The sequence below is a fragment of the Callithrix jacchus genome, chromosome 15, assembly GCF_049354715.1.
Source record: "Callithrix jacchus isolate 240 chromosome 15, calJac240_pri, whole genome shotgun sequence".
NCBI lineage: Eukaryota > Metazoa > Chordata > Mammalia > Primates > Cebidae > Callithrix > Callithrix jacchus.
The window spans coordinates 35,852,176-35,879,377 of NC_133516.1; the positions used below are offsets into that span (position 1 = coordinate 35,852,176).

General features: G+C 38.5%; 1 protein-coding gene and 1 non-coding gene across 3 annotated transcripts in view; both read right to left on the reverse strand.

Annotated features, from left to right (window-relative positions):
• Window positions 1–27,202, reverse strand: part of DCP1A (decapping mRNA 1A) — a 50,464-nt gene that overhangs the window by 21,073 nt on the left and 2,189 nt on the right. For both annotated transcript variants that reach the window (XM_002758430.7, XM_054245742.2), the window contains exons 2-4: window positions 25,932–25,972; window positions 23,526–23,653; window positions 5,108–5,174 (exon numbers count right to left, since the gene is read on the reverse strand). In XM_002758430.7, coding sequence (XP_002758476.3) covers window positions 5,108–5,174; window positions 23,526–23,653; window positions 25,932–25,972 — 236 coding nt within the window. The remainder of the gene's footprint in view (window positions 1–5,107; window positions 5,175–23,525; window positions 23,654–25,931; window positions 25,973–27,202) is intronic.
• On the reverse strand, window positions 18,513–18,581 carry LOC118148179 (small nucleolar RNA SNORD38). The gene has a single exon (XR_004734956.1). It is a non-coding gene; the product is annotated as a small nucleolar RNA SNORD38 (small nucleolar RNA).

Genomic DNA, 27,202 nt, shown 5'->3' on the forward strand with positions numbered 1-27,202 from the left:
CAACAGAGTGAGACCTTGACTCAAAAAAAAGAAAAAAAACAACAAAAAAAAACTAAGTGGGCTTCTGGTTTTTAAGAACACCCCCTTTTCTCTTGTATAGAAGGATCTCAAGCAATTACAGTAAAATGGCAAAATGTTAGGAACTGAGAGCTAGGTGTTAAGCACATGCATATTTGATCATTTCCTATATTTTTCTTCAAGCCTTCAAGCTTGAACAATAAATTTTAATAAGGCAACTATTTATTTATTTATTTTTAAAGATTATTTCAGGCCAGGCACAGTGCTTATGCCTATGATCCTAGCACTCTACAAGGCTGAGGCAGAAGATCACTTGAATCCAGGAGTCTGAGACCATCCTGGGCAATATAGTGAAATTCTGTTTTAAAAAACAAAAAACCCAGCCTGCACAGGAGCTCTCATTAGAGTGTAGTGAAGAGGTGAAGAGAGATTGCTTTTTTATTTAAAAATACTGGGTTAAACAATATTAAACAGACCTAAGAAAAAAGAAAAAACAGAATCCTTGAGTTCTACTATTGTTTTTGTAGAGATGGGATTTGATATATTGCCCAGGCTGGTCTCAAAACTCCTAGCCTCAAGTGATCTTCCTGCCTTAGCCTCCCAAAATACTGGGGTTAGAGATATGAACCACTGCAATCCATCCATTGAACTTTGTTTGTTTCACTTATTTTTTTTTTATTGTACAGACAAGGTCCACCATGTTGCTCAGGTTAATCTCAAACTCCTGGCCTCAAGCAATCATCCCACCTCATCCTCCAAAAGTTCCAGGATTATAGACATGAGCTACCACACCTGGCCAGTTGAGTTTTTAAGAATGCTAAAATTTACTGTGATTCTCCAAGAAGGGCAGGACTACAGATTTTCTCAAATTTTATTTGACTACAGAATTTTACTCTGAGGCAGAATTCCTGTTTGGGAAATGTGGCTTTAAGTTTATATGTAGTTTCTCTATCTAGATTCTTATAGCACTTAATAAGACTATTAGTTCTAAAACAAATGTAGAATCATGAGCTTCATGGTAGACTGAAAGACTGGTATGGGATATGAGAATCAAACCAAATATAAATTCTTTATTTAATGTTCAGATATAGGCCACATCAGCCTGAATCCATCTTCATAAAGGATTCTGTCACACAGCCTGTTTTCTACCTACCTCCTGACATGTTGCCTGACTCGGCCATGCTGGTATTTAACTCTTCCCTGACCCAGACTAGTGATTCTGTGATTATTTTGGTTTAAGAGAATAATATTTCTTTTCTTTTCTTTCTTTTTTTTGAGACAGAGCCTCATTCTGTTACCCAGGCTAGAGTGCAGTGGTGCTATCTTGGCTCACTGCAACCTCCACCTCCTGGGTTTGGGATTCTTGTGCCTCAGCCTCCCTAGTAGCTGAGATTCCAGGTGTGCATCACCATGCCTGGCTAATTTTTGTATTTTTGGTAGAGACAGGGTTTCCCCATGTTGACCAGGCTGATCTTGAGCTCCTGATCTCAAGTGATCAAACTACCTTGGCCTCCCTAAGTGCTGGGGTTGCAGGCATGAACCACTGTGCCGAGCCACAACAGGTAATTTTATAAAGCTCACCACTGCTGAAAGCAGAAGCTGTCAGGGCTGGTATGGAAGGGACTATCACATGAATGAGCTTAGACTCCAAGTCTCTTCAAATCCAAACTTATGAATAGCACCCATGCCATTCTCCTTTCCTTTCAAAAACCAAAACATGCCCCTAAGATGTCTGTAAGATCAGGAATAAAGCTTACTTCCGTGAGTTCTCCAAAATTTACACAGTCTATGTGGCCAAACATTCAAACAACTTTTTATTGTCAAATAGAGTTTCCAGTGGCTAGATTTCCTCTTTAGGAGAGTCAACATCTTCCAAGTTTAGTGGGTTTTCAACTCTGCCACCACTGACCAGAGAATATTCAAATTTAGATAATATAGGTCTAGACGCTCACTTATTTTCCTATATAGCTTCTAGTTTTTATAAACATTGTTTGGAGTAAATCAGTTTTTTACTTGGAGAATCTTTATTATATTGTGGCTGTCAAATAGTGATGGGAAGAATTGTATTTAAAAGAATGGGCACTGATAGACACATTTATTTGAATGCACAATATGCTAACAAGAATTGTATTAATATTTTTGGTTAGTAGAGGTGGTATTCTCAAACATGTAGCAAATAAACAAACAAACAAACAAAAAATATGTAGCAAACAGGTATATGCAGGCAGATTTAGAACAAAGACAGAGTCTTTTTTAGTTCTGGTGACCTGAAAGGCATTTATCACAAAGTTAATGGTAACATACAGTATTCTCTTCAGCCATAAATAGGCCAGACACTTAAAACTCACTATCTCCAGGACTTCTAATACTATGTTGATAGAAAAAACAAAACTTACTATCAACAGTTTCACCAGGGTATTCTCCAATCTTTTTTTTTTTTTTTTTTTGAGATGGGATCTCACTATGTTGCCCAGGTTGATCTTGAACTCCTCCGGGGCCCATGTGATCTGCCCACCTGAGCCTCACAAATATTATAGCTGGGATTACAGGTACACACCACTGTGCCTGGCCTCTCTAATCACTTTCTTTTCTTCTTCTTCTTCTTTTTTTTTTTCCTTAAACAGAGGTGGTTCTTGCTATGTCAGGCCAAGCTGGTCTTGGAACTCCTGGCCTCAAGCAATCCTCCCAGCCTTAGCTTCCCAAAGTGCTGAGATTACAGGCATCAGCCACTGTGCCCAGGCTCTAATCAGTTTTAATACCATACCTGCTTCTAGTCAAACAAGCTGAAAATTTAAGCAACTGTCCCTCTTTTGGGCATTTCTGGTGAAAGAAGACCCAGTGCTCTTCTTTTCCCTTTCAGCTTCCCATTTCTATTCCTCATCCTTTTTGGTTCAATAAAATATTTTTAGATAGGCCTTCGGTCTTCAGCTTTAGTTACCATTTGAAGTCTTGCATTAGGGGTAACACTTGCCCTGACAGATAAATGGTTTTCTTTCAATAGTAGTTAGAGCTAAGAGAGCCAGATCGTGTTTCACTCAGGATCCGAATGCCCTCATCTGCAGGAGAAAGTGTTTATATGTTAATACATTCCAAAGTTTAGAAAAAATTCTGGATTTCTGGATAACCATGAATCAGCAACCCTGTGTCTTCTAAGTAACCAGAAGTAAGCTGCCTTTGCTGTCACTTTCAAAGCTAAAACAAGTGATCATCAAATAAATGGCTTTGTTGAAAAATAGTTTTAGCTGGGTAATGGTGCTTGTGCCTATAGTCCCAATTACTTGGGAGGCTGAAGCAGAAGGATCCCTTAAGCCCAGGAGTTTGAGACTAGCCTTGGCAATATGGCGACATCCCATCTCAATAAATAAATAAATTTTAAAAAGAAAAGTAGTTTTATCTTTTTCAAGAGAAAAGGAGTTCTATAAACAAAGTGTGGTTCTAGGGAGTCAATATTTTTTCAAGTACGGTAACTACAAGTTCATAGAGAACCATGTCCTCAGGGTGCACACAAGTAATAAAGATGAGCATGCCCTGTAAGCTCACAGCCAGAACAGACAACAAAGCAGGGGCTGATAATTTCCCATCAGGACATGTTAGTAGTCCTGGATGGTAACTTGCCTTAGCCACATCTGCCTTCTTTTACAATGTAAATATACCCTGAACTGAGATTTGGGTTAATTACTTATTTATACTTTCATGAGTTTAAAATCAGGCTGTTGGCGTGGCACAGTGGCTCACACCTATAATCCCAGCACTTTGGGAGGCCAAGGTGGAAGACTCGCTTGAGCCTAGGACTTCAAGACCAGTTTAGGCAACATAGTGAGACCCTGTCTCTACCCAACTCCCTAAAAAATTAGCTGATGGTGGTGCATGCCTGTAGTCCCAGCTACTTGGGAGTCTGAGATGGGACAATCACTTGAGCCCAATAATTTGAGGCTGCACTGAGCTGTGACTGTCCCACTGAACTCCAGCCTGGGTGACAGAGCGAGACTCTGTCTTAAAAAAAAAAAAAAAAAAAAAAAAAGTAAAAGAAAATAAGATTAGACTGTTAAAAAATTTAAGATTATTTTCTTTTAAACATGTAGATTAAAAACTGCGAGAGGAATGGGAATTCCGATTTGACAGATGGGGATGACGGAGTGGGGAGAGGGGTCCACATTTCTAACAAGAGTCAGGCAAAAACTGAAAAAAAGCAGAAGTGCACCAGAACACACCATCTACCTATTATAGCATTTGGCCAAGAGTTCTGTAGTCCCTCAGGCCCCCTGCAGCCCCATGTCATGGGCTTCCAGAATCCAGAGTGGCAGTCCAGAAATATAGATAGGTCACATAAGGGTTGGCTTCTACAGACTAGCCTGAGAGAAGACAATGAACTGCCCTTTAGAACATTAATTCAAAGAAGATAATTTTCCAAATTTCAAGGTTCTGAGTCACAAAAAATTCTTCTGGAACACAAACCATGAGTGGATTGGGGCCTGCTAAGCTTAGAGTCTGTGTCAAAAATAAGTTCACTTAAAAGAATTAAATACAGATGTGTGTGTGAGTTCTCTATCAGGCTATCACATATAGTACCACTTGTTACAATGGAAATTTGGACAGAACCTAAATCAGAGCCACTGTATGTGGTCAGGCTGTACACCTGATATAGATATCCTCTGGAGCCGGGCAGTCTGGCAGCCCTAACCTACAGGTCCAACAGCAAGGTTCTGGTTAAATCATGATCTGTCTATAGAGCTGGATACAAGGCAGCTGTCATAAATATTACAGAGAAAAATTTAATGCCCTGGAAAAATGTTGTTGACATGAAAAGCAGTATATACAGTATGATCCTATTTTTGTAAAAAACAATCACACATATCTACTTAATATACACATAAAGAAAAAGAGAAGAAGGAAACTGAAATGTACACTGGGAGTAGTAAGATAATAATTAGATATATTTTAAAGCTTTTCTGCCTTTTCCAAGTTTTTGGCGTAAAAAGAAATTGGAGAAATACATGAGTTAGTAGACTTTAGTAATAAAAAGACCTGGGAGGGATTATTTTTCATTTCTTACATACCATCAGTTAAATTTATGGAGTAATATACTTACTTAGCCATGAGTTTTGCTATGCGGTGACAGTCATTCTTGTCATAAAACCAGATACTGTATATTGACACTTGAAAAACAAAAGGAAAAAAAGATAAGAGGTTTCAACATTTGGGTGTATGTTACTAATATATCATCACCATAGAATGTCACTAAATATACCATCAGACCCTCAAATTGTTAATAGTCTAGCTAAAAGTAACAAATATCTCCTCCCCAAATTCTGTTTAATAAAATCAGAACAGGTAAAACATTCAGATAAAAGCTGCACAAAGTAGTTTTAGACGTTATCACCAGATCTCAGTGAACCTAAGATGTTACTAAGTGTAAGATGCAATCATTATTTATGTGCCATCAAGCTTTCAAGAAAAAGCCTGCCAATTAAACTAAGACTCAATTATATTGATTGTAAGATGCATTCTAAATTGGTATTAAAATTGTTGCTAGGTGTGGTGGCTCACACCTGTAATCCCAGCACTTTGGAAGGTGAGGCGGGAGGATCACTTGAGGTCAAGAGTTCAAGACCAGCCTGGCCAACATGGTAAAACCCCGTCTCCACTAAAAATGCAAAAATTAGCCAGGTGTGTTAGTGTGTCTGTAATCCCAGCTACTCAGGAGGCTGAGGCAGAAGAACTGCTTGAGCCTGGGAGGCAGAGATTGTAGTGAGCTGAGATCACGCCACTGAACTCCAGCCTGAGCAACAGAGTGAAACTCTATCTTTAAAAAATATATACATACAAATATATATATTATATATAATTTATATATAAATTTTTTACAATACAAAGCTTTCAATGCCAGCTCTATATCCATTCTATGACTGACATGTTTACATGTGAAACAGACTGAGATCAGTCTATTGCACTTCTTATCCCATTCTTTTTATTCCCAATATGGTGATCAGTTCAAAGAAAGCCCTAAAAAAATTTGCTGCAAGATAAATAAACTTTATTCAAGATGGCAATATATAAAAGCTACTATAAATGCTTTTTGGATAAGGTAGAATAGAAAGAAATACTAAACACACAAGCTGAAACAGACACATGGATAGATAAGACCAATTGCTACCATATGTACCCATATGATGACACTCACAGCTTGGCATAGCTTGTACCTCCTTAAATGCTTACAATGAGTCTGGGCGTGGTGGCTCATGCCTGTAATCCCAGCACTTTGGGAAGTGGGCGGATCACCTGATGTCAGGAGTTCGAGACCAGCCTGGCCAATACGGTGAAACCTTGTATCTACTAAAAATACAAAAATAAGCCAGGTGCAGTGGTGGGCACCTGTAATCCCAGCTACTCAGGAGGCTGAGGCAGGAGAATTGCTTGAATCCAGGAGGCGGAGGTTGCAGTGAGCCAAGAGCATACCACTGCACTCCAGCCCAGGCAACAGAGTGAGACTGTCTCCAAACAAACAAACAAAAAAACCTACAATGATCCCCTGGCACCGAAATGGCAGGTACCATTACCATTATGCTGTTTTAAAAGAAACCATTAAAAGCTTTTATTTTGAAATAATTGTACCTTCACATGCAATTGTAAAGAACAGAAAGATCTTGGTGCCCTATAAATTGTTTCCGCCAATGGTAAGATTTTACAAAATTATGGTATACTATCACAGCCAGGATACTGACATCAGTCAAGATACAGAAATTTCCATGGCCACTAGGATCCCTGGTGCCCATTTACAGTCCACATTCGTACTGCTCTGGCCCCTCCCCTGTCCTTTACTCTTGGCAAATAAGAACCTGTTCCCTATTTCTACAATGTTTTAATTTCAAGAATATTAGATTATAGAAGTGAAACCACAGAAGTCATAGAAGACTGCTATCCATTCCAAGCTGGCTGTAATGAGATCTTCTTTGCTATTTCTGTTCCACTGCCTTCATGAAAGGGAGACACAGAAGTCCCCTGGTGGTCAATTATTATTAGCAGGGCTTCCAATCCTTGCCAGTTTTGCTGGGCCGGCCTAGTATTGCTGGCAGGACTCTCGTTCAGCTTAGGAGAGGAATGAGCCTACCCGGGCCACCTTCTGTTGCTGCTAGGTTGAAGGTCAAGAAACTCCAGGCCCAGGCCCCCTTCTTATGCAGAGTGGGGGTTTATAAGACACTTTGCTGCTGCTGTTCTGACAGTTCTGGGTTCCTGACCAGATCTTCCTCTTTTTACCTTTTAGAGTTCTCCAGATTGTCTCTTATGTCATTTCCAGTTTTTATAGTTGTAAGTAGCAGGGAGAGACAAGTCTATGCTACTTGGTTTAATTGGGAGTCTCATTTTGCATTTTTATGGATGGGAATAGGGGTTAACAGAGAGACTAAGTAACTTACTAACAAATGAGAGAAAAAAAATCAGTCTTAGAATTATAAGTAAAATTTGGGTCAGGCCGGGCATGGTGGCTCACGCCTGAAATCCTAGCATTTTAAGAGGCCGAGGTAGCTACACTACCTGAAGGAAGTCCAGGCTCACCAGTCTCTGAGGTCAGGAGTTTGAGACCAGCCTGGCCAACATGGTGAAACCCCATCTCTACTAAAAATAGAAAATTAGCTGGGCATGGTGGTGCATGCCTTTAGTCCCAGCTGCTCAAGAAGCTGAGACAGAAGAATTGCTTGAATCTGGGAGGCAGAGGTTGCAGTGAGCTGAGATCACACCACTGCACTCCAGCCTGGACAACGAGCAAAATTCCATCTCAAAATAAACAAGCAAACAAAAAACAAACAAACCAAAAAAAAAAAAAAAAAAAAAAAAACCACAGAAAACAAACTTGGGTCTTCTCACTCCTAGACCAGTTATCTTGTTACTATATTTTCATTGCTGAAATCTCATTGCATTGAGGCCGGGTGTGGTGGCTCACACCTGTAATCTCAGCACTTTGGGAAGCCAAGGTGGGCAGATCACAAGGTCGAGAGTTCCAGACCAGCCTGGCCAACATGGTGAAACCCCATCTCTATTAAAAAAAAAAAAACCCTCAAATCTCATTGCATTGAAATAACATTGCAGTCTTTTATAGAAACAAAAAGTTAGTGAGCTTCAGTTATGCTCAATGATTAAAGTGACACATAAAAGAAAGTCTATACATAATTAAGTTCAAATGCACACTAAGAGGGTGCCATAGAATATAGGAAATAGAAGTGCTAGCACAAGAGACTTTAAATAAATCAAAAAATCATTTTAAAAACTATTATTTGAATTCTATAAAGATATTATCAGTATATACCAATTTAGAAAACCACTGCTATTAAAAATTATTTTAATGGTAAATTATTTGTTTCACCCTGAATTAAGGCCAGTATTCCACAAAAGACTTCATGCCAAATCATAATTTTAAAAGTTCCTTTCTCAACAGAAATATAATTTTGAGTCTATTACTATTGTATAGTTAATTAAAACATTATTGATACACAGAGCAAGTGAGTGTCTTCATTTTAATGAAGATCAATGGACAAGATTTTTTTTTCCTACCCTGTATACAATGGGCTTCTCTGGCAGGGAGAAACCTCTGATTATACTAAAATTGCCCCAAATCTTTGGAACCAGTGTCTGGCCACGTGTCCAGCAGGTGGCTGCACTACCTGAAGAAGTTCAGGCTCGCCAGTCTCTGAGCCTTCAACCAGCTAGGAAGAGTTTTCCACGTTTGGAATCCATTTTCACAGTGCCTCTTTTGTTCACAGAATTTCAAAGCACTCTGAGTGCTCCAAACAGAATCAAACTCCAATAAATATCAAGTAATTTTGGAATGTTTTACATGACGGTAAGACAAATTCACTCAGCTTTAATATCTCAATGGAAGGAGCACAGAAGCAGCCTTGTTACAGAGATAATTATTAAGCATTATCTACTGCAGGGTCTTGGTTATGCTCTTCGCAGCTAAGGCTTGCTCTAACTACAGTAAATCAGACCAGGGCTTTAAAAAGACTCCATATATGGCAATTACACATGACCACCTTTCTTGAAATATGCATCTTCCAAGCTTGGCTAATGAACACCCCAAACACCAAAGTCTAAATACAAAAATTTGTTTTCCTCTAATAAGCTATATAAATCTGGACACATCAAAACAATTCACAGTGATAAGAAAGTTTATGATATGTGGCTGGGCACGGTGGCTCATGCCTATAATCCCAGCACTTTGGGAGGCTGAGGCAAGTGGATCACCTGAGGTCAGGAGTTCGAGACCAGCTTGGCCAACATGGTGAAACCCTGGCTCTACCAAAAATATAGAAATTAGCTGGGTGTGGTGATGCACATCTGTAATCCTAGCTACTCGGGAGGCTGAGGCAAGAGAATAGCTTGAATCTAGAAGGTAGAGGTTGCAGTGAGCCAAGATTGCACCACTGCACTCTAGCCTGGGTGACAGAATGAGACTCAATTTCAAAAGAAAAGAAAAGTTTATGATATACAATACATCAGGCTCAGGGAGGCACACACTATTTTTTCTGTGCTAAACAGAGGTAATTAAGTGTGTTTTCACAGGGGCTTCTAAATCGAACTCTTAGAAAAGAACTCCTTATCAATAATCAAATTAAGTCCATCAAAGCTGTCAACTTATTTTGAAAAACCTTCATTTAAGATGCCCCCTGTCCTTTGAAGAAGTACAATATAATTTAGAAATAAGACACATGCCTCTGCTTTTGTGTATTATCAAATAAACTGCCTAAAAAGAGCCAAACACTTTCAAAGGCATGTTTGCAAAAGAAATAAAGATAAGGAAGCCATATTGATAGCTTAATGGGTAAGGGATAAGAGTCACACTCGATTCTGCCAAAAGCAGACCTGTAGAGGTTCAGACACGCATCCAAGAATCAGCTCTGTCTGCCAACATATCAAACGGTAAGTGCGTGCAACTGGCAAGAAAGCCCAGGGAGCTGCCACGGAGCCTGTCACTGTCACTCATGAGGAAAGACAGACAAGTTCACCAGATAGCTAAAACTGCGGAGGACCTCCTCTGTAAACCGAAGCTAAGCATTCTTCCCTGAAAAGAATCTATACTCTAAGGCCCAATACATTCTGCCAACAATTCACTTGCTGAAATAAATTTCCCTAACTATGCCACAGATAATTTAGGCTTTTGGCAAAACAGTATTGCTTTGCTATGGCAAATGATGGCACACTGTTTTACAAATCGCCCTTCTCAAGACGAAAGAAACTATTTAGTTAACAGATACTTTCTACACTTTGTGACCGCTAACAACTATCTATCCTAAGTCAGTCATGTTGTATAGGTTGGCTGGGTATGCCGGCTCTTATCTCTAATTCTAACATTTTGGGAGGCTGAGGCGGGAGGTTAACTTGAGCCCAGGAGTTCAAGACCAGCCTGGGCAACACAGTGGGACCTCGTTTATTTAAAAAAAAAAAAATTCTTTTTTTAGATGGAGTTTTTCACTCTTGTTGTCTAGGCTGGAGTGCAATGATGCAATCTTGGCTCACTGCAACCTCCGTCTGTCTCCTGGGTTTAAGTGATTCTCCTGCCTCAGTCTCCCAAATAGCCTGGATTACAGGCATATGCCACCAGATTGGGCAATTTTTTGTATTTAGTAGAGACGGGGTTTCACCATGTTGGTCAGGCTGGTCTTCAACTCCTGACTTCAGGTGATCCACCCGCCTTGGCCTCCCAAAGTGCTGGGATTACAGGTGTGAGCCAACACACCCAGCCAAAAAAATTTTTTTAATTAAAAAAAAAGAAAAAAGGAGGTATGATAGGACATTTCATTGCCTTTAGGTTGTAGTTTCACAAAGAGTATTGAGATGCAAGTAAGAATATCAAAAATTAAATGTTTCACTTGCTTTTCAAATAAAGGCCCCTTTCTTTTGAAAATGTGAAAAAATAAAATTAATTACCAAAATAAAAGGTATCAAGCCGGGTGTGGTGGCTCACGCCTATAATCCCAGCACTTTGGGAGGCTGAGGCGGGTGGATCATGAGGTCAAGAGATCGAGACCATCCTGGTCAACAAGGTGAAACCCCGTCTCTACTAAAAATACAAAAATTAGCTGGGCATGGTGGTGCGTGCCTGTAGTCCCAGCTACTCGGGAGGCTGAGGCAGGAGAATTGCTTGAACTCAGGAGGCAGAGGTTGCGGTGAGCTGAGATCGTGCCATTGCACTCCAGCCTGGGTAACAACAGTGAAACTCTGCCTCAAAAAAAAAAAAAAAGGTATTTGAACTATTTTGTATGGAGAAATTTTGAAAAGAAGAGTTTTGAGTAAGAGTTTTCTATTTCCTTAGACACGTTTAAAAATCCGGCAACCTTATGATTTAATGTAATACTTCGCAGTTCTTGTCTAGAGAGAGGTACATGGCTCACACAAGATCAAGAAAAGCCAAATTAATTTGGCGTCTTCGTAAAATCCCTTGAGTCTTCTAGAGATGCTGTGAAATGTCACAAAAACAGAGCTCGGAATCACTCTCCTACATATGTTGTCTTTGTGATTCTTTTATTATTTAGGTCTGACCTACTTTCTAACAGTATCTGAGGAAGCTAGAGATTTTCTCAGTATGGTGCCAAGGAGAAAAGGGGGTTTGATAAAAATCTTTTTGGTGATGATGTTACAAGTTATAAAATTTCTTTTTCCTGAAACTTTGTGCTTGAGAAAATAGAGAAAAAAAAGTTATACAATTTCTAAAGATGATTCTGACAAAGATCTCCTATACCAGGAAACAAAAACAAGAAAATGGGCTTTGGGTATAGACAAATGCATTTTTTATATATAAAAATGGAATAGGTATATAAACATAAGTCAGCCCTGGCAAGTAAAAAAGCTAATACCTCTTGCCTTGGCAGTTCATTTCTTTTAAGACAAGAATAAGCCTGGAGGTGCTCCAGGAACATCAAAAGGTTAGGAGTGAGAAGAGGAGAAAGGCTCTAGGGTAGAGGGGCAGAAAACACACACACAGGGAAAAGAATATGGAGTCTAAGACTGACTGACGTGGGATCATAACAGAATCTGACATGCTACAAACACTTAGGTGGGTGAGGTGCTGTGTATCTGCAAGTAATGCTGGAAAATGTGATTTAATTATCTTTGCAGCTTAACCCTTTTGGCCAAAAAAGCCACTCATTTCAGACCACCACAGAACATTAATATGGTAGAGAAGGAGTCCAATTTCTAAAATTTAAACTGTAATAATATCTACTTATTGAATATTGAATACTGATTAAAATACTTAGGCCAGGTAATTTAAAAATGCTACTCTTCAAGGTGTTCAGTTTATCATTTAAAACTTTGGTGCCTCTGTCTAAATTAAATCAAATCTGAATATATTAACCAGAAATACTTCTTCCACAATCCCATTAACAGTATAATCTCAGTACAGAATTCGGACACATGAAATGACCAGTGAACTTCTTTAGGGATTAGGGAAATAAATCCAACAATATCACAACTGATTAAGTTTTACTCTTAAACAATAGGCAACCCCAAATAAAATAGTGAATCGCATTAGGGTTTTGCCTTTGCTGTCAGGATTTATATCTGCTATTGCCACACAGTACACACGACTCCTTAAAGTACAGCTTCCAAAGTGGGTGGTATAAATCAGAGGCCCCCAGCCTCAGGACCATGGATTGGTACTGGTCCGTGGCCTGTTAGGAACCAGGCCTGAACCAGGCATAGCACGAAGTAGGTGGCAGACAGTAGAGCATTACCGACTGAGCTCTGCCTCCTGTCAGATCAGCTTAGGCATTAGATTCTCATAGGAGCTCCAGCCCTACTGTGAATAGAGCACTGAGCATGTGATCTAGGTTGTGGCTCCTTATGAGAATCTAATGCTTGATGATCTGTCATTGTCTTCCATCACCCCCAGATGAGACCATTTAGTTGCAGGAAAACAAGCTCAGGGCTCCCACTGATTCTACATGATGGTGAGCTACATAACTATTTCATCATATATTATAATGTAATACTAATATAATGTAATAGAAATAAAGTACACAATAAATGTCATGTGCCTGAATCATCCTGAAACGATCCCCCAATCCCTGTCCATTGAAAACCAGTCTTCCACAAAACCGGTCCCTGGTGCCAAAAAGGTTGGGGAATGCTAGTGTAAATAATTATGGTTCTGCCAAATGTTAGACATGTCTGATGCCCCCCCCCCCCCCGCCCACTGGTAGTCTAGTCACTTTAGCACCCCACACAAATATTTTTATCTATCATAAGGGAGAGACAAAGGCAGGAGGAAGCATGGCCCTTGACCTCCATGGAGTTGAATTCCTATTTCCTAGGTGTTCAAAAATCTAGTTAGGGATCTGGGAAATAGGTCAGATGGGGTGTTAAGTAAGGAAAAAAGAGGGAGGAACTTCTTTTCTCTCCTTTCCCTAACTTCTGCTGTCCTACACATTTTTCTACCAATTTGCTAATCGATCATCCACAGCAGGGTTGTAAGCACAAATGCTCATGGAGTATAAGAGATCTCAGGGTGTGGCAGGATCAGTGATGAATGTGTCTTACCACAATTCTGGCTGACTGTAGTACTCGCAGAAATCCAAGTGCTGTGTGGCCACGTAAGTCATTTTGTCACAAGAAAAATCAGAAATCCAGATATAGATGTATAAAATATGCTAATAGATTTTAAATGTTGGTAGCAAATGCTTAGCCTGTGCTTTCCTTTTGTTAAAAAGAAAAAGCTGCTGGGTGCCATGGCTCACGCTTGTAATCCCAGCACTTTGGGAGGCTGAGGCAGGTGGATCACTTGAGGCCAGGAGTTCAAGACCAGCCAGGCCAACGTAGTGAAACCCCATCCCTATTAAAAATACAAAAATTAGTCAGGCATGGTGGCGTGTGCCCGTAATCCCAGCTACTGGGGAGGCTGAGGCAAAAGAATCACTTGAACCTGGGAGGCAGAGGTTACAGTGAGTCGAGACAGTACCAGTGCACTCCAGCCTGGGCAATAGAGCAAGACTCCACCTCAAAAAGAGGAGGGGAAGGGCAGGGAGAGAAAAAACTGAGCATGCCTGGAAGCAGTGATTTTGTAAGTAACTCAGACCTGCTTGAATACTGCAGGGCACTGAATCCAAAGGGCCCAGTCTGGAGGTTTATTCTGCACACTCCAGAGGAGCTTCGATCTTCTTAGACTAGTGGCTACTCTGTGTTTCAATTTTGACATACACAGATAACTTCACCGTGTAACACAAGGTGAAAACCTACATATTACACATTAACATCATTTTGTCACTTAGGTATAAATAATGATTTCCCTTATGAGTTCTCAAAAGAAAAAAAACATGAAAAGTATTGAATCTTAACATGGTAATTATCTAAAAGGGATAAATGGTTAACTTTACGAATCTTTACTATTAAGAACACAATAAAAAAGAGATAGAAAGTGCTTTTATCTGACAACACTACCTGAGGGGGGAAAAGCCAGTAATTAGTGAATCATAATGAACATAATATGCTTTGGAAATTCTGAAATGTACATGGATTTGCAAAGTTAAGAAGGCACTTGGTAGAGGCTCTACCAGAATACTAAGCAGCGCCTACAATGAGACAGAAAGCAATATATGTATTTTTAAAATTTGAACTGAGTCAGACTCAGTCAGTGTCTTAGGTACCCCTGTTTTTGCGGTGTTTTTACCTCTTCAATCTACAAATGTGGCAACAGCAAGGCTCCTTCCTTATCTTGGTCCAGAAGGCCAGACTAATGCAGTTGCCACAGACTCTTTCTCCTTCACTGATTACAGAATCATACCAACTACAGCAGTGCGCAGCTGATGGTGGAAGACTGCCTGTGTTTCTTCAGGCTAAGAAAGAAGTACTGCACTGAATTCAAAGATCTCAAAGAATGAACCACGGAAATTTTCCTGTTGTTTACGAATTCCTCTTTCAGTTTGGAGGTAAAACTTACATCTTTTGACCAGACAAATTATAAACTTATCTTCTAAGGAAGTTTCTTGTGCTGTGCTTTAAAAGTCTGAAGATTTGCTCTACATGCCAACAGCCACCTACCATCTCTACTGTTCTGAGTCTTGCCCTTGAACTGAGAAAGGACGAGCAGAGAGACAAAAAAAGCACACACTACAGCATTTCTTCTACTAAAACTTTCCATTTGGCAGCGGCATTTTCAACACTATGGAAATGAATCTCCCTACTTTTTCTAGTGATCTAATTTTAATTAAAAACACTCTGTATCAAGAGATTGATGGCCGATATAAAGGAAAAGTGATAAGTGAAACAGAAACGAAGGGGTACTTCTCTCTGGCTTTTGAAGGTAAGTTCTTAAAAATATTAAAGAGCAGTAACATTTAACATTTTAAATTATACTTACTAGGTAATTGTCTTTTTTGGTTAAGCAGGCTAAAGAGCAACATACTAGACTAGTAGCTATACGACATTAACGCTTTTTTAGGGAAATTTCAGATTAGCTTTTACTCACATAGGATCACTTTGAAAGTGTTTCATACAAACCACAAACTTGTAATTGTTTAAACCTGTCAAGGTAAAATAAAATGCAGGATATATCTGTGTTCTTTTGAAAAACTGAAAAGAGCTTTGTTCATTTTCCCAAAACTGCTTTCGGATTTACAGAAAACATTAAAAAATACAAAAAGTGGCATTAAGAGGGAGATACATGCCTTAGGGTGTTGTGTGAAGAAAACATGAAAACTTGTTCCTAAATGATTACCTTCCAGTTAAAAAATGCCATATTTAACATGCACATAAAGTGAAATGATAACTATTTTTGGTTAAAACTACCATTATACACTGGTCTATGGAGAGAATGAGGTTAGGTCTGGGAAGAGAAAATCAGGACTATATACTCTTTCCAAACAATGGATGAGTATTGCTGCTGAAAATGACTAACAAAAAAAATGTACATACCCTTGCTGTCTCTCTGGTAGATCTCAGATTCTCACTATTACTAGCCCAGTCATTCAAATTTACAACCAATAACTCTCAAATCACAGACCTTAAATGGTTAATTTTTATCATTAATCCACAGGGGGTTGTTTTCAGAATAAATGTGCATAGCTGTGGGCTTAATGTAGTAGCATATTTCATTAAGAATCCTGATCCGGCTGGGTGCAGTAGATAATGTAATCCTAGCACTTTGGGAGGCTGAGGCAGAAGATCACTTGAGGCCAGGAGTTGGAGACCAGGTTGGTCAATATAGCAAGACCCTATCACCACAAAAAATTTGTAGAGACGCTATCTCTATTTAAAAGAAAAAAATTTACCTGGCGTGGTACTTTACACCTACAGTCCTAGCTACTCAGGGCAGGGGCTGAGAAGGGAGGATCATTTGAGCACTATATATAGCCTAGGCAACAGAGTGAGGCCATGTCTCAGGAAAAAAAAAAGGATCTTGACCCTTACCAAGTAGGCAGAGATCTGACTCAGGAAGCTCTAATGCACTTTAGTAACTTCAACTTATCATTTTCTAAGAAAATACAATAGAACATAAGGACTAAAAAAATAAACAAAATTCTTTAGAAGTGCACAATAGTTTTAATCTATCTGGTATAGCAGCTGGTAAACTGCCTGACAAATGACAAATTCAATAAATGTCACTGAATTAAGGTAGGTATTTGAGTTAAATAATCACCTTGGTTAAAAACAAGTAAAATGAAATATTGAAATAGTTTTTGCTAAAGAAAATCATTAAATGCCAGAATTAATTTTATAGAGCTTGATGGTACCACAAACCTATATTATTAATACTTTCAATTAACCAGGTTATACTGTAGACTGTCTAGCTGTAAGAAAGAAAAATCAGTTCTGTTTTCTTTTACAAGTCATGCGCCACAAATGATGCTTCAGTCAGTGACAGACTGCATACATAACAGTGGTCCCTTAAGATTCTAATACCACATTTTCACTGTACATTTTCTCTTAAGATATATTTAGATGTACAAATTTTTATCAACGTGTTACAACTGCCTATCATATTCAGTACAGTAACATGCCATATAGGTTTGTAGCCTTAAAGCAATACCATATATTCTAGGTGTGTAAGTTATGTCATTTAGGTTGAAATCACAGTGAAATTTATGTCATTGAGGTTGAAATCACAGTAAAAATCAAAAGACCTTTGACACTGGTCTTGGGGAAAAATATTTCTAGTAGAAGTATTACTCAGTGAGGTGTACTGCTTGGAGCAGGTATGTATTGAGTTGGTGCAAAATATTTGTGGTTCTTGACATTCACTGCAAAAACCACAATTACTTTTGCACCAACCTAACAGTGAGGTTGTCAATAGTTATGCCAAATAGTTATTACACTGTGTAAGTACACTCTGATATTCACACAAGAAAATCGCCTAATGACGTATCTCTCAGGACATATCCCCGTTGTTAAGTAACTCATGACTGTACTTCATTATTGATTCACATGCCAGGTTTAGATTCTTAAAAAATTGCTCAGAACACATTTACAGAATATTCTTGGGGCATTTTGCAATCAATTGATCAATAAGCATGTAGATATTTTCAAAAGGTTCCCATTACTACTTTTACTTTTAAGAGGTGCCCACAGTGAAAATCAAAAGACCTTTGATACTGGTCTTGGGGAAGAATGTCTTCTAAGAGAAGTATTACTCAGTGAGGTATGCTGCTTGGAGCAGGTATATATTGGGTTGGTGCAAAATATTTGTGGTTCTTGCCATTACTTTAACTGCAAAAACCACAATTACTTTTGCACCAACCTAATAGTGAGGTATGTTGCTTGTAGCAGGTATGTATAATAGGGAGGTATGTTGCTCACCGCCATGCTGAGGGAGTAGTGAATCACAGAAGCATGATTTCTTCATCACAGAAGAGTGGAGACAAGTTTCCCTTGAAGATTAGACCAGAAGGGTATGAACCGTATAGCTGCCTTTTCAGAGGCTGGTCTCCATATGGAGAACTAACTGTTCTAGTACCATTTACTGAATCATTTACTGAATAGAATACTCCTCTCAGCATTTTCTTTAGATGTGATGGGAGAGATTTTTAGTTTGTTGGCCCAATTATTTTATTTATGAGTCCATTTGAATCTATGTATTCCTAAGTAATTTTTATTAAACTGTGTTTTTCTAGGAAACTGTCTTTATCATCCAAGTTTTAAATTTATAGGCAAGAATTCTTCACAGTGGCTTTTTTTTAAAAACGCTCCATTCTCTGGCTTTAGTTGCAACACATTTGTATTTTTATTCCTAATACTGCATATTGTGCCTCCCCTTGTTCTTCTTATGGTTGTTCCTGGATCACGTTATAGAGAAGTTTTTGTTTTGTTGATCTGCTCTACTCTATTGAAATTTCTACTTTCCGAAATTAATTTCTACTCTTCTATTTTCCTTCAACTTTACTCAGATTTCCCTATTTTCCTCCCTAACTTCTTTGGCTGAATAGCCTATATGTGGTAATTTTTATAAACTTCTAATATATACTTGAAAAAATGCAAATTCTCTAATCACTAGAAGTAGTTTTTTTCTTTTTTCTCCTAAGACATACTTTATCATCGCTTAATGTCAGTAGCAGAACTGGACAAAATTTTCATCACTGAGAGTAGCAGATTTTTTTTTGAGATGGAATCTCGCTCTGTCGCCCAGGCTGGAGTGCAGTGGTGAGATCTTGGCTCACTGCAACCTCCACCTCCAGGGTTCAAGCAATTCTCTGCTGGGATTACAGGTGCCCATCACCATGTCAGGCTAATTTTTGTTGTTGTTGTATTTTTAGTAGAGATGGGGTTTCACCATGTTGACCAGACTGGTCTCAAACTCCTGACCTCAGTTGATCCACCTGCCTCAGTCTTCCAAAGTGTTGGAATTAGTGAGTCACCATGCTCAGACTTTATTCTTTTCTTACATTTACTGTTCTTTCTTTTTATTTTATTTTGTAATCTGTATCTGGTAGTTACATCCATTAGAGTCTCTAGCTTCCATTAACTAAAGTCTTTGGGAAGGGCTACATAATCCTGCTGTTTGTTGTATGCTACCTTTCATTCACTGCAAAGTATTTCCTTGTATATTTATTAATTTTAGACCAAGAGACATAGCTGATATTATTAGGCAACCTGGGCTAAGGAGGTATCTTGCCAGAAGGGTTCTGCATTTGCTTCTCCCAGATGTCCTAGACTAATAACCAGCTGATAATTTCTTGACCTGGGTAAGAAATGATACCAAATGAATGGTACAGCTTGAACCTTAAATTTTTATGAGGGAAGGTCCATGGTTATTTTTCAGAAAGACATCTTCCTTCTAACCCAAAGCCCAATTTTATTTTATTTATTTTTAAAATTGAGATGGAATCTCACTCTGTCTCCCAGGCTGGAGTGCACTGGCACGATCTCGGCTCACTGCAACCTCAGCTGCCCAGGTTCAAGCAATTCTCCTACCTCAGCCCATGTAGCTGGAACTACTGGCACGTACCACCATGCCTGGTTAATTTTTTTGTATTTTTAGCAGAGACAGGGTTTCACCACATTGGACAGGTTGGTCTTGAACTCCTGACCTCAGGTGATCCACCTGCTTCAGCCTCCCAAAGCACTGGGATGATAGGCGTGAGCCACCACACCTGGCCAAGACTTCCCATTTTTAATATATATATTTTTTCCAATGTATACCTCAGGCTTTCTAGTAATGGCCTTACAACATTTGAAAATAATACTTGTTAAGAGAAACAAAGAGTCTGCAGCTTGTGCATGGTGCTATCAGAAGGGATAGGAAGAAGCATACCACAGGCCTGCATTATAAGAGAACCTGGATAACACTGCCGTCCCTAGGACTTGTTCACTAATGAGATCATTTGTTGAGTGTAGGATGAAGACACAGTCTACGATATTTTGTCTTTGTAAATGCCTAACGAAATACCTTACTTTCATGATGGCCTTTTAAGATAAATAGGTCAAATCAGTGGTTTAAATGATTTAGCCAAGGTTGTAGTCAGTAAAATGGCAAAGCCCAGAATAGAATTCTTATCTGCAAACTAAATTCCATGCCAAAAGAGTGTTACCATGGCAAAGCCACCCTCAGGGATATGTTCTGCAGCTTTTGTATCTGGAAATCATTTGTAAGTTTCAAAACGGCATGACTAAATAGGAGGCATAAAAATCTAATCCAAAGCTTCCCAAGTAGTTGTTTGATTCAGGTATGGCACAACAAAGAGTATGTGAGCACATGAAGTCACGCTTTAGACTTCCACTGTTCAGAATACAGCTGCCAGCACAGATAGCCATGTAAATTCAAACTGATAAAATTAAATAAACTAAAAAGAAGTGTTCCGCATTTGCACTAGCCTCATTTCAGGCTACTATATTGGACAGTGCTTACACAGAACTGTCATTTTACCTGATTGCAAAGTTCTAGTGGATAGCACTGCTCTAGAATATGGACTGATGAAGTAATTTTATTGTTACAGTAGAGTGGAAAGAACATTGGCCTTGAAGCCCAGAAGACCTACTTTTGAATTCTGCATCTGTCACTTACTACCTTTGCGAATCTTGAGCAGGTGCCTAAACTGAGCCTCTTGTTTTCTCAATCTGTAAGCTGAGGATCAGAAATAAAGTGCTAGATATATCACTACCACTCAATAACTCCAGAATTTATAAACTCCCCATTCCTCACTGCAGTCCCACTGAGGTCTTGTGGCTGCCAAAAGGCCCTTGCACAGAATAAAAATACAGTTTCTAAAAGATTCGAGAGGTTGGACATGGTGGCTCATGCCAGCACTTTGGGAGGCCAAGGAGGCAGGATTGCTTGAGCCTAGAAATTCAAGAACAGCCTGGGCATAGTGAGACCTTGTCTTCCACCACCACCACTCCCCCAATCCCGCAAAAAGATTTAAGAGAATCACCAAACCTAAGCCCTTAGTCAGTGTATGCATTTTCTTCGTTAAGATTTTATCTTTAGAAATAAAAAAAATAAAAAAAAGATTTTATCTTTTTCTTGAGGGGTAGGGTGGGTGTAGGTAGACGTGTTGTATAAAGAAAAACTTTTAAAAACAAATAACATAGAACTGAAAATAAGTTATAGTTCACTGTTCTAGCACATTAACTCCAAAAATTAATTTGAATGAAAGAAGTTGGATATGAAGGTGTAACTTGAATTAAATGGGTCAGGTGTCTTGGTGGTATTTCCCATAAGAGAATGGCAGAAGAGCAGCTACAGGATCAGGTATAATTACCTGTATGCATAATCAGATACTAACTAACTTTTTATTTAAAGAACAAATCCCTACACAACTTAATAGCTTGCTGACCTGACTAGACTATTTTCTACTTTTAAGACTAGGTAGACAAAACACACACTCAACAGAGGCCTTAACACTCACAAGATTATTTTCTGCTGTCTTATCACTCACTTCTCAATACAGCTATTTCTTTACATACTTTCCCTAATGAAATGACCTTAAGTGAGTTCAACTAAGAAAACTTTTGTTTCAATCAGTTGAAAATTTTCTAACGTAAAATGCATTAGTTCACTTTCTCCTCAAGAACATTCTAATTAACATAATAAATACTCTTGATGATTTTAGGTCTCATTATAACAATTTCACCTATGATACTACAGTAGGGTTAAAGTTATAAAATATTGACATGTTAATGGTGACCCCAGGTTACTCTCTGGATATCTGCTTGACTTTTAGAAAATAAAACCTAGTATTAGCTTGTTTTCTTATAATTTGCCCACATTTCTTCTACACATGAACTATAAAAATATTTTCAGACAACTGAAGTTCTGATTAGTTAGCTTCTGGTTACTCATAGTTCAATTATATTTGTGTTATGTCACACTTTCAATTTCACAGGACTTTTGCCTTGTGAAAGAAATAAAATACAATTTACCTCAGGTTTATGCTAAGTGGTAAGTGAGTTCAGGTAATTTTCTCTACTAATAATCAAACCACTTAGGAGTGATGGCTAGATTAAGTTTCCAGGTAGTAAAGAACAGAATTAAGCCTATTTTACTTAAAAAAACAAAAACAAAAACAAAAACTGGATCTGTATTCCTTTGCAGAATTTCTCCCACCCTCTTTTCATTTTTTGAGACAGAGTCTTGCTATCTTGCCTAGGCTGGAGTGTAGTGGCACAATCATGGCTCACTGCAGCCTCGACCTCCTGGGTTCAAGTGATCCTTCCACCTCAGCCTCCTGGGTAGCTGGGACTACAAGTGTGTGCCATCACGCTCAGCTAATTTTTCTATTTTTGTGGAGACGGGGTTTCCACATGTTGCCCAGGCTGGTCTTGAACTCCTGGGCTCAAGCAATCCACTTGCCTTGGCCTCCCAAAGTGCTGGGATTACAGGGGTGAGCCACCATGCCCAGCCGAGTTTTCCCTTTAATGGAATATTCAGTACAAAGAAAAGAGCAATCCGAAATAATTACATTATTAATATTAGTTTAAATAAATCCATCTGAACTTACAGCTATTACAAAGCATGTCTACGTCCACAGAATTTAAAATCTGAGAGGTAATTACCTGGAAAAATAGTTTACTGAAAAGTCTAAAGATAGATCCTGTTTCACTTATACTTAAAAATGAGCTATGGAAAAGAACTTGGGGATTTCTAGCTTTAAAATAGACCTTGTTACTTCTCATTCAGGGAATTAAGAGGTGTACAATTTCTAGTAAAGTTTTCTATTTTATACTGAAGACATCCCCCACCAAGACCAATTACCTCCTGGCTGAGTGAAATTCAAACACATTAACTTTTACTTTTTAAGTTAGAAGCAACATTTCTCCAACAATATCCTTAAGATGATAATTAGAGCACAATCATTGTTACCACAACTAATTTTGATCTCTATAGTCAATGACAAACAATTTGTCCTCAAACACCCATACTTTCAATATCCATACTAAAATACTGGAAACAAATATATTTTTTAGTACTGTACTTTCTTGGGAAGGCCAGTCTAGCTTTGCTGAATGCATCCAATCATTACTAGAGACTGTAAAAATGCCTGAAAGAACCCTGGACTAGAAAGCAGAAGAGTTGTAATCCTAACTCTTCAACAGAATATCTGTTATGCATCTCTGAATCTCTTTATTTTTTAATTTTTTTTTTTGAGACGGAGTCTTGCTCCGTCACCTAGGCTGGAGTGTAAAGGCAAGATCTCAGCTCACTGCAACCTCTGCCTCGAGGGTTCAAGCCATTGTCTTGCCTCAGCCTCCCAAGTAGCTAGGACTACAGGCGTGCACCACCAGACCCAGCTAATTTTTGTATTTTTTAGTAAAGATGGGGTTTTACTACATTGACCAGGCTGGTCTTGAACTTCTGACCTCAGGTGATCTGCCCTCCTCAGCCTCCCAAAGTGCTAGGATTACAGGTGTGAGCCACTACACCTGGCCTCAGAGCCCAGTTTAAAAGATTTGATCTTCCTAACAGACTCATTTATAAAGTACAGACCATATTTTGTTTTGTAATTTGAAACTTCCTAAATAATGGATTGATAGAAACTAAGGTCACTCAATTTTAAATGTAATAATCATATTGAAACAGATATACTTACAGCTTGCATTTCTATACAGAAGAAATGGTTCATGGAGCTGAAATTCCAAATCTTTATTCACTGGTTCAACTAGATTGTGCATATTTAGTCGATTCACAATGGTAAAACCATGATAAGGGGAAGCTGACCTTAGATTTAACAGAAGAAAAAAAAATACTTAGTTACCATTTAATCTGTAGAAATGTTATCTACTATGTACTTTATTTTCATTTCAAAAAAGAATAAATAAGTTAGAACACTATACAATATTATCCGCACTTAAACCTGGAAACAAAACAATTAAGTCAGATCATACTCCTCTTCTGATGAGAAGTCTCTAAAGACAGTTCCTTAGAGTAAAGGCCAAAGTCTTTATTGAGGCCACCAAGGCTTTACTTGAGGTACTCCCCCTTCGACTTGGTTTCCTATTGCTCTTCCCCAGCAACTCTTCTCCAGCCACACTGGGCTCCTTGCCACTCTCTCTACATGTGTGCTTCTACCTAAAGACCTCTGCCTGGATCACTGCCCCAGAATCTGCAATAGGTATCTCATCTGCAAGCTTTTGTTCAGATGTCACTTCTTAATAACTACCCTTTTTAATGTTCCCAAGCTCAATGTCTCTAATCTTCCTCTTTTATCCATACCACTTATTTTTAATATTTATTGTCCTCCCCCCACTAGGATGTAAGCCCCATGCAAATGAAGCTTTTGTCTTAAGTTTTTCACACATATTTCCTAAGATAGACACACCACTGCTGAATGAAATATCAATTCAATTGGATTGGCTATAATGACTGCCCATCATTATAATAATGGCTTTTCTTGCACCAAATTGATCTTTACATAGCGCTCCTGAGTTAGATGAAAAATGCCTTGAATCTACAATAGGAAGCATCCTCGGTTCCCATATTAGAGGGATTCAGTACATGACCCCTTAGATACTCTTCACTTGTACCTAACACTTCATAGATTTTTATTTGTTTATCTAGGATACACATAGAGAGATTAGGAGACAAGTTTTGAATGATTAAGGCCTGTGCCTGAGGTCATACAAATAATGTAACTAGGATTCAGTTTCAGGTTTTTGACTCCAAATCCAGGCTTCTTCTATACGAAGTAATCTCTGCAAAGTGATATTCTGACATCCAGGTATACCTTTATCCAAGGTACGCAAAATAGTCTCACATTTTCCAAACAAAGTTTCTTCGGTTTCCTTTAATTAGAATCAGTACCAGTAAGCCTCCGCGAATTGTATTAAATCCATACACTCACTACACTAAATCTCCCACTTTCTACAATCAGTGCTTCTGTACTATAACAATAAAGCCAGTAAAGTTATTTTTCCAAATGTCATAGAAACCAAGATTCTAATAACAGAGTTTCTAGAGATTTATATTACGAATGAAGAGAGTGAGGGTAAAGATCCCTGCCTATTTAAAAGGAGAAAGATGAATAGCAGGGAACAAAGCGTCTAAGAAAGAAGAGCTTGGTGTACAAATATCAAAGAATTACACTTAAAAGAAGGAAAAAATGAGTGCGTTTAGACAAGATCTCAAAGCTTTGTATCAAAATTTAGAAGACTATTTGACAAATTCTTTTAAATTAGCATCAATGAAGAAAGGCAATCCTTAAAAGGTAACTCCATACAAAAAAAAAAAGAAAGAAAGAAAAGGAAAAGACCAGATGTCAGTAGTAACTCCTACTGACTCACTAAGCTTTAGAAAACAAGGGAAGGAACCTGTTCCTGTCACAGTAAGACCTTAGAGGAATATCCAGGAAAGCCAAGGACCCTGTGACTATAATATAGTGTCAGTTGTCTTTAGGCCCCAAAAGCTACATAACAAAAAAGTTGCAATGTGCAAACCAATCACATTTAAGATGTGATTATCTTAAAGACAATCTTAAAGTTAATCAGTTTTCGAAGAAGTTGAAAATAAAAAATTCATGCTATCGTGAATAATCCAAGCTTTCTAAAGAACTCTCAAACAAGATACTACACATAATCTAGAACTTCTGGGGGTTGGGAAAGAGGACAGAACCAGGCACAGAAGAAAAGAACAGAGGGATCGACCTCTCAATTACATTATTTTATAGAGCTAGTCTATGTATTGCCTTTTCCCCAAATATATGCCTTTTTTTTTTCTTTCTAATATGGGGGCAAGGGGAGAGAGGCAGGCATCTGTTTTAGACTCAATCATTTGAAATTGCTTTGCTAGGCTGCTAATATAAATTCTAGTTCCGTTTTTTCTGAATCACAGAAAGGCTCAGAGAAAAGAACTTGGTTAAGATTTCACAGCTAGAGAAGAATAAAAACTTGAAGGGGAGTAGCAGGAAGGTTCCAAAGACAAATGTACAACAGAATTGAACTGTTTGACACTGTTCACCATTAGACTGTTAAAAACAAATATACATATTTTAAAAACTTACCTTCGATATACAAATAAGGTCCCTTCTATATCAGTCTTCTCCTATGATAGACAATGAGTCAATTAGTTTTTTTTCCCCATAATCCAACCCCAAATAGTCCCAATGGAGAAGTAATGCGTCATGTTTAAGATCTACTTGTTTCATTTCATTTATTATAAAATTAACCACTTTTGAGGTAAAGTCTCCCTCTCATTCCATAAATTGTGGTTACTATGTCTAATGTATCCTTTCAGTGCTACTGATACATACATAAGCATATGGATTGTTTTTAATCCAGCAACATGTCTGTATCTGCAGCATTTTTTTTTTAATTAGTAAAGGAGAAAAATCATAGAATAAACCTTCACTTTTTAAAGCTAAAATGTTTTAGTCAGATTTCTTTAAAGCTAAGTTCCTGTATACTGCAATATCTTCTCCTTTAAAGTTTATACAAGTTAATTTTAAAAAAAGAAAGAAAGGGGCCAGGTGCAGTGGCTCACACCTGTAATCCCACCACTTTGGGAGGCAGAGGCAGGCAGATCATGTGGTCAGGAGATTGAAACCATCCTGGTCAACATGGTGAAACCCCGTCAATACTAAAAACACAAAAATTGGCTGGGCGTGGTGGCGCATGCCTGTAATCCCAGCTACTCGGCAGGCTGGGGCAGGAGCTTGAATCAGGGAGCTGGAGGTTGCAGTCAGCCAAAATGGCGCCATTGCACTCCAGCCTGGCGACAGAGACTCCATCTCAAAAAAACAAAAACAAACAAACAAAAAAACCCCACAAAAAATTAGGCAGGCGTGGTGGCACATGCCTGTAGTCCCAGCTACCTAGGAGGCTGAGGCAGAAGAATCGCTTGAACCTGGAAGGCAGAGGTTGCAGTGAGCTGGGATCATGCCCGTTGCACTCCAGCCTGGCAACAGAGCAAGACTCTGTCACCAAAAAAAAAAAAGAAAGAAAGAAAGAAAGAAAGATTTTCTTATAGGCTTTGTCTCATCACTGGGGAGTTTTGGCACATTTTTGCAACTAATAAATTTTGTGGTTAAGAATTACTACCAAACAGAATCAGCCTGTTATTTTTAGAACTTATTGAAAAATCATGAATATTGAAAGTATACCCTGCCTCAGCATAATTATTGGAGGCCTTTACCATAGTTCATTTGCTGTGACAAGAGTGTATTTAGGTTTTAACCACAGTTCAATGTTTTTTTAAAAAATAAATAGTCTGCAATTTATAGCCTACAATGGACATAAATATTTTACTGTAATCAACATACTACTAAAGTTTTAA